We start from the raw sequence: 8,631 nt of genomic DNA on the forward strand, positions 1-8,631 counted from the left end.
AGAGACGCAATTACTACCATATAGCTATAGAGTTAGGCAGGCTTGCTACGGACACGGCTCTAGAGAGGTTAGTCTACGAAAATTCTGTCTAGAAGCACTGAACGCTTAGCAGACTGACAGCATCTACGAGACTGGGTCGTACTCAGATATGACTATCGTTTGTGGTCCACATATCCTGAAAGTTCATCGGGCTATCGTGTTGCCTAAGTCTGCGTTCTTCGAGCGTGCTTTCAAGAAAGTGTAGCGTGTGAGTATTGAACAACAACGCGCAAAGTCTTTGTAGCATCTATGTCTTACTGATTACCTCATAGGAAGGTCACGACAGTACAATCACACTGGAAGCAATTGAACATGGGCATCATGACCTGGACGTTAGCAAAGATGATCCGGAGGCGATAAAGTGCATGGTCGACTTTCTATACCTACATAGGGATGAAACAGAGGGAGCAGGCACTGGTGTCTGTTCTGGGCAGCTCTGCTTGCATGCGAAAGTCTTCGCTCTGTCTGACAAATACGGGATCCCTTCGCTGGCGCACGCGGCACTGGAAGCATTTGAAAACAGAGTATCGACCGCATGGATGGATGCAAGTTTTGTGCACGCTGTTTCGATCGCCTTTACGACTTCACCTGAGGACTCGAGACTACGCGATAAAATCGTTACAACGATTCTTCAGCATGGCAAAGACCTTACGAAGGACGATGCGATGGAAACTGCTATTCGACACATTGATGGTTTGGCATATCAGTTATGGAAACAGAGCATGAGCGCGGTGTGCGCTCCTGTTTGCATGGAGTGTGGTACCAGCTCTGTGAAAGAATGTCCCGTCTGTGCGAAACGTTACAAAAAGTCCAAGTTCCAGAGACCTTCGAAGGTCTGCTTCGTTTCCTGCGATTGTGAAGATGCACCGACCAAGTGTCCATCCCATCTTGGTGAGATGGATCCACCTGAAGAATGGCCGTTTGAATGAGGGATGCACCAGACCTACACCATGTGGCCGGCCTGATGGCCAACGCTGAACCATATGAAGGGTTTTACAATGAGACAAGTCTGTGGTAGAGTGCGGATATAGTTTTGGGTACCACGTACGAGTCTCTTGAGCAACCTGTTTGTTGTCTTATTGGGTCTGCGCTGTATTGACATCACCTTCATCTTCCAGCAGGAGAATCTTGACAGCCACTAAGTTTTGTGAGAAATTGACAGCTACCTGAAGAGGTGTAGTACCTCCTCCACTGGTTTGGTGCACGCAACTCAAACCTGCAGCGCGTATTGCAGTGCATCCCAACATGCATGTACAAGTCAGAGGTCTGGCAATGCGACAGTATGCTTCAGCTTGACTGCAGCGAGCTCCGACGAGAAGAATACTATTGTGGTCCTCCATTTCTCAACAATGTGTTAACAGTTACACCAGTCCAATTACTGATTGGCTGGGATATGATTCTTCCGTACCGTCATCCTACAGAAGAGGCGAACCTTCCGAAGTGCCTCTGTATGCGCTATCGATACAGGAGTACGGCTGGCACGATCAAGGTATGGGGCGATGAGAGAGCCAAGTAATAATTTTAAAAGTGGTAAGTTCTCAACCGAAACTGGTCATTTTACCCAGTTGGTGTGGCAAGATACGACAGATATCGGTTGTGCATCAGTCGACTTTCAAAGCAATGTACCTGCTAAAGGAGCATGCTTGGTGTGCTCATATAGCCCGGCAGGCAATGCCAAGAAACTGTTCCAGAGCAACGTCAAGAAGGAGTAGTGTTCGCACTCGGTGATAGATTGCATGTATGAAGTCCTTTTGGGAGCTGGAAGAATGTTGTGCCTTCAACCACGAGTATATAGCATCAGGAATACACGGCAGGATCAGGCAGCGATTGGGGTATCTGCTTGCTCCATTGTTTGTAGCTCAAGCCCTCCAGGAATATGCGCATGTTATGCCATGACGCTATGTATCAAGAGTTGCAGGTGAGTTCGGTTGGAATTCATGGTCACAGCATCCGAAGGACAATCGTTTACTCGAAGCTTGACGGACGATATGTTGCTCTTTTCATTTCTGGCACTTCGACGATGCAATGAGAAAAGTTTCAAGCGAATGGACTATCGTACAGGCACACTAGATATCGAAACCACAAATGTTCAAGCAAAACGCAGCAGTGTTAAGTTCAACCCAGTGCCAGCCACTCAAGTTCCCGAAAGCCTGCGGCGTAGCTAGAGCCATGAATACGGGCCTGATGGCTTTCGATATCGACATGCACCGTATGTTCATCGTAGCCAACAGCTAGATGGCGACCGGACCGTCAACCGGTTTCGGCTCCTGTATCAGACACCTGCTAAATAGCTCAATTGCATTGACTCCGCTTGCTTGATCAACTTTCTCGGGACTCGCAATCGTAGGTGACCAGTCCCGAAAGTGATGTCGCTTGACTGGCTAGTAGGAGTTCTGTACGACATATCCATATCCCCCAGTCGTGAAGTGAGTTGCTGTACTTGGTTGTCATCCCAGCCTGTTTCCAGGGCCTCGTTCGCCGTTCGCTCACGGTCTAAGTCCACTTTACGGGCTCTGGCTCCCTTGCGAAGATCGTCCATCCAGCGCGCTTCCCGCCAAGTTCCGTACCACTCCCCAAGACCTTTGGCGAACTGTAATTACAACAGCTGAATGAAGCAATCCTCCTTTGGATGGTAAGATATCGCAAAGCTGGGATGAAAGGCGTCAATCTTCTTGAATTGATGCTGATCTTTATCGACCTTGAAAGGATAGTACTGATTGTTCGATTTGTTTCCCACTCCAGGATGCTGAAGGTTCGTGATCACACCTTCGTGCTTTCCTGCTCGGAAGCAGGATATCACGAGGTCTGGCCTTTTAGCACAGAGGAGTCTATAAAGGAGCTTCGAACTCTTCTTTGCATCCTGATTGTTAAAGTTGTCCTTGGGCTGAAGAGGAAACGCGTCCCAAATCGTGACATCGTGGATGCTCATGGCCTTATTCGTGGCCATTGACACCAGCCTTTTCACTTCGCGTAATGTTTTGGTCTTGGATAGCACTGTGTCATACCCTCCACCATATCGAAGTCGCTCAGCAGTTGACGGTCGTTCCAGAATCACAACCGCGCCACCTGTGGTGGCGGGCTCCGCCAACTCTGCGTAGAAATCAATCATACTCGCTTTGCGCGGAGAGAGGTCGAAGGCCGTGGAAGAGGGGTGCATATGCACTCACAGCTGTTATCACGTACGGAGTCACAGACCAGGGAAGTGCATCTGCAGCTTATGCTTAAGCGAATCAGCGTTATGAAGGCACTCCCAGGGCTTTGACGCACAGTATCTGATCCGGAACGCATGATTCGTACCAACATGCAATAGGTTCTATTGCCGTCCATCAGGTGAGACGCTCTCGCGACCTCGAATGAACTAGGCCGGAAGTGCACGCATCTGAGCGTTCTAGGGCGACATTGATCTCGTCTGCTTTATGCGTCCGGTAGACAAGATTGCAAGTGAACCAGAATTGTGAGTCTTCGATCTCTGTGGGAGAAATTCCATCGGGAATGACTGCGCCGCGCTGTGACATGTGAATATGCGAGCCGGGATATGCATGGCGCATGAAGGCAGCTCAAGCGCCAGCGCAAGTCGCGCGAGGTATGCATGCACGAAGCTCATACACAGCGCAAGTGAAGAACCCGCGTCGAGCGAGCATGGAGAACGGAAGTAAAGCCCATTGGCTGCAAATTGCAAGGTGTGCTTAGGAGGCTAAATACACAAAACACCCTAAGTTAGGAGTCAGGGTAGCACGCGCCACGAGCGCAGGGGTATTCGCATGCTAGGACACGAGGCGGCGTCGTTCGTCGCGTGGCGTAAACCACAACTACCTCTCATGCTCACACAATCATCAGCCACACCGACTACATCCCCGACGTGCACAATAATCTGAGATCTGCTCTCTCCCCTGCATGCGTGTCCGCGGGCGACTTCTTGAACGTCTTCCGGGAGTAGAATCTAGCTTCACCGGTCCCATTCTCATGTGCACCAGAAAACGTGTTTCAAATGTTTTATTCTGAGCTTTTTGCGTCGCTGCGCTTGCCGGACTTGTCAACCTGGCGTGCGGAATACTCTGTCGCATTGGATTCGACTTCAAACGTGGACGGAGTAGGAGAGCTTCTAATCACGTTTCTGTCCTCTTTTGCGTCAATCTGGTCGCCAGAACGACAGACTTGATAGGGCTTGGAGTCAAAGTCTCACTGCGTTTGCATTCCTTTCCCGTTGGTATTCGAACTTCGCAGGCGCTCGTGTCGCACTCAATCTCGTGGGATTAGTGCTGTGAGCTCTTCAGCTTGCGTTTGCTCGCTGTCGTTGTCTCCACATGCTGATAAGTTGAATTCCGTCGTCGCTTTGGTCATCCTCACTTTCGTCAAGTTGGTATCGTGCAGCGTCTTCTTGCATTTGCGGATCTTCGTGGTCTCCTATCAGTTCCAAGATACTCCGATGCTTGAAGTGCTTAGCTATTTCTGATGCCGTGCCAGAAAACGAGTCCTCACGACTGATAGTAGACACTTCCACGTTCATTCTAGTGTTTACTGTCCCAGTTTCCAGGAGCAATTTGACGATTTCTTCGGAGCCGTCGGCCACTGCTTGCGCGAAAGGCTGGGAGAGGTCGTGCACATTCATGTCAATTTCTCCCGTCTCGAGAAGTAGCCGAACAATTTCCGCACAGCCTTTCCTCGCTGCACACTCGAGAAGTGTTTCATTACTGTCGCTATAATCCTTGCTGTCAACATCGATCAGATTTCTCTCCAAAAAGAGCCTGACGATTTGCGCATGGCCCTTATGCACTGCATTGTAGAGAGGCGTCCAACCAAGGCTATGCTTTGTCCAAATGAGAACTTCTTCCTTATCCAGTAGCATCTTCGCGATATTCTCATGGCCATTGTATGCTGCCCTGTGGAGAGGCGTCTGTTTGTCATCGTCGCAAGCGTTACAGTCGACGTCTGTCCTGGCGAGAAGCAGTCTCACGACATACTCGTGGCCCCTTTCCGCTGCTATCGCCAAAGAGGCCTGTTGAATATGGTCCCGCGAATTCACGTCCACTTGTGCATTCTGAAGAAGCAGTCTCACGATATTCTCGTGGCAATTTCTTGCTGCTATCGCGAAAGGGGTCTGTTGATTCCAATCCGGGAGATCCGCGTTTATCTTCGTGTTCTGAAGCAGCAGTCTTACTATGTTCTCGTGATCATTCTCTACTGCTTTCGACAAAGGCGTCTTTTGATCCTTGTCCGGGAGATTCACATCGACCCGCTCGCTTCCAAGAAGCAGCTTGACGACTTTCCTTTGGCCGTTACACGCTGCATACCAAAGCGGAGTGCGTCCTTCACAATCTTTCGGATCTAGGTCAGATCTTGATCCTGGAAGCTGCTCCTTTGTCAATTTGGCCTTCTGTACTGTGGAGCCTATTTGTTCGAAGATGCTGGAAATCCCGTAATACGCTGCCAGATGTTGTAGCGTCATGCCCCTACTAATGTGGCGGTAGGCACAGTAGTCACCTGGCATTCTCCATGTGTAAGCAATCTTGAGCGAGTGCCACTGAGTGATCTCAAAGATGTATTCGAGCGATTCACCTTCAGCTTCAGCGAGGGAAGCGTGATCCCAGCAATATTCACGCGCGTAAGGCCCTAATAGGAGGTCAGGGTCGATTTCAGGGTCCAATGGATCAAGATCGGCTGTTATCACATAGAAGCTGAATGCGGGCGCCTGGAAACGGATCAGCCTGGCATTACGATGTACACTCCCAAGCTCCTTTCGATTGCGTACCCAGACCTAGCCGCAAAGTGCTCTCTGTATCCAGAGGACCCACGAGGGAGCGGAGACTTCCCCTTCTGCATTACGAACTCGGTAAAGAATGAAGGCGGTGCTCGTCGTAATGGCTACTGCAAAAACCATGTTAATTGGCAGAAGCCACGCTATAATCCGTAGAGCGGTGTAGAACTCATGTCGCAGGTGTTAGGGCGACGCTAACGATATAAATTCTGTTTGGGCTAACTGCTCCTCGAAGTCTTTATACGAGGCACATCTCGCAGTCTGCATGCCGCTGCATCGCCGACAATGTTTGCCCGGCGGTTTGCTAGGCCTCTTCGAGGGCGTCCGCTAGCGAGCGAGACTAAACGCAATCGAGCCTACATATTTGATCCGAATAGGCCGAGCAAGGGCATCTTGCTGGACGAGAAACGCGACTAGCGCCTTCTCTTCCTATAGATCGAGGTACTGCTAACTTTCCGCCTTCGCCTTTAGCGAGGGGCGTCCGCGCGCGCGATGTTAGAGCGTCGTGCGGAGAACGTTAGTATAGTGCGATCGAGCGCGAAAAGATCTCACTATACTAGAGCACGCATCTTCGGCTAGTACTAGGCTAGCTCTGTCTATAGGCACCGTACTACTATACGGAAACATTATAGAGGAATAGGAAGAAGGAACTAGAGTTTCTAGGGGATCTGTAGGTACTCGAAGACTTGTCCGAAAGCGGATAGTAGGCAGAAGCGCCGAACCTAACGTAGCGATAGAAGCGTCGAGAAGCGTACGACTATACGCTATACTCTATTATACGATATATCTAGAGATAGTATAGCGCGGAAATAGCTACGTATACGTTATAGTATAAAGTTAGCGTAATTACTAGTCTTATATTATCTAACGAACTATAGATCTATCTTAATAAATAGAGAAACTCTCGGATTACCGAAATATATATTAAGATAATTCCTAGAGCTAGGTATATATTACTAGCTAAATAGACTATAATATCTACTCTCTAAAAGTCGGCTATAATACTTCGGCTATACTTTCGTAGAGATATTATCTTTAAGAGTTAGTTTATAGCGTTATAGTATTAGCTATACTCCGAGAGATCTAATTAGTAAACGAAAGAGATATCTACGTTAAGTTACTATAGATACCTAGATATTATAGAATTATAGAGAATAAGAAGGTATATTATATAGCCTAAGAAACTATATCGATAGAATATATCTCGAGTATAGAACTTAGACGCTAGATATAGGAATATTCTAAAGCCTCTAAGCTACTCCGATTAGTAATCGAGGCTAATATATCTAAGAAGGTACTAGTATAGAGGAAATATACTTATATAATTAATAGTACTCTATCTAGGAAGTATATACTCTAGCTATATAGAGCGCTAATATATAAAGATATAGAAATACTAGTATAAGTATAAACTAGCTATATCTATTTATATAGATACCTAGCTTATACGTAGTAACTAGAGAGCGTAGTCTATAAGTATAGAAGTAGAGTAGAGTCCGTTAAGTATATAATTCTATATTACTTCTTATAGAGTTCTCTATAGCGAATAGTAAAAGAAGCTACTAGTAATAGATAGAGTAATATATCGTTCCTCTTAGGTAGAAAAAGTTAGAAGAAAGAGCTAAGAATAGGACTACTAGTTAATAGAGATAGATAGCGACTAAATATAGAGATAGTATAAGCTATAATTATATTTCTTAAAAGTATAGGTAGGTTCGTACTTTAGAGTCTAACGTTAGATATCTAATATTAGTTTTCGAGTTCTACTTCTATAGTTAGATTAATACTAGTTCGTAAAGATTATAGTATATAGTAGTTAGCTATAAATAATAAAATAAAATAAGTAAAAGAAATCTCTAGAAAGATAAGTATATAGAGAAGTATAAAAGTAGAAAAGAAAAGAAGTAGAGAGTCGTTAGAGCTTAGTATATTACTTTCTATAAGAACGCTACTATAGTTCTTCTAGCGTATTTATTAATTATACGATAGATATCTACTATATAGTTTTAAAGGACTTAGAGTAGCGTATTTAGTTCTACCTAGCCTACGTCCTAGTAGATATAACTTATATATCGATATCTATTATAGTATATAGCTCGTAATATTTAAGTTTACTTTAGAGTAGCTCTTTACTATAGCAAAAACGAAAGAGTTCCGATATTCTAATAATTTAGTAATATATATCTAGACTAGAACTTAGTAAGCAAAAAAGTCGATTATTAGATATAATACTACTAACGTATAGTAAGAGCTTCTATACGAACTTTAAGACTTATATTATAACTATTATCTTTAGAAGATTTCGGAATATCTATCTTATATATCGCCGAAATAGTATAAAAGGAATTCGGAGACTCTTCGTTAGAAAGCTAAAAGTACTCTATAAACGATATATTTATATATCTATAGTCTCTTCTAGTTCGTACGAAATATATACTATAAAGATAAAAGTTTAATATTTATATAGAATCTACTCTAGTCGAAGAGATATTAGTTATTTATTCTACTAAAAATTATAATAGAAAACGACCTACTTTACTACTACTAACGTAATATACGCGTCCTAAGTATAAAGAGACTCGAAGCTACTAAACTCTATAACGAGAACTAATAGACCTACCGAGATATATAATCGTATTATATTAGTATTTTAAGAGATATAAGATAAAGCTATAGAACGTTCGTAGTTAGTATAATATAGCGAAAGAAGATCGAATACTTATAATATATATACTAGAATACGTTCCTAGAGTAGAGTAATAGAGTTATATTCCCTATTATTCTTATAGATAATATAACTAAAGTCGAATATATATAGGTATTAATAGTATAAATAT

At 44.6% G+C, this 8,631-nt stretch overlaps 2 protein-coding genes across 2 annotated transcripts; both read right to left on the bottom strand.

Annotated features, from left to right (window-relative positions):
• Nucleotides 1-2,635: 2,635 nt before the first annotated feature.
• Nucleotides 2,636-3,148, bottom strand: RHO25_008577 (uncharacterized protein; the record flags this gene model as incomplete). The annotated part of the gene is made up of 1 exon (XM_065603071.1): nt 2,636-3,148. One exon carries the CDS (start codon nt 3,146-3,148, stop codon nt 2,636-2,638), a length of 513 nt encoding a protein of 170 aa, XP_065459143.1.
• A 1,161-nt stretch (nt 3,149-4,309) lies between these two features.
• Nucleotides 4,310-5,485, bottom strand: RHO25_008578 (uncharacterized protein; the record flags this gene model as incomplete). The annotated part of the gene is made up of 1 exon (XM_023605062.2): nt 4,310-5,485. The coding sequence occupies one exon, from the start codon at nt 5,483-5,485 to the stop codon at nt 4,310-4,312; it is 1,176 nt and encodes a 391-aa protein (XP_023448500.2).
• Between the last annotated feature and the right edge of the window lie 3,146 nt (nt 5,486-8,631).

This window comes from Cercospora beticola, chromosome 5 (genome assembly GCF_033473495.1).
Source record: "Cercospora beticola chromosome 5, complete sequence".
Taxonomy (NCBI): Eukaryota; Fungi; Ascomycota; class Dothideomycetes; order Mycosphaerellales; family Mycosphaerellaceae; genus Cercospora; species Cercospora beticola.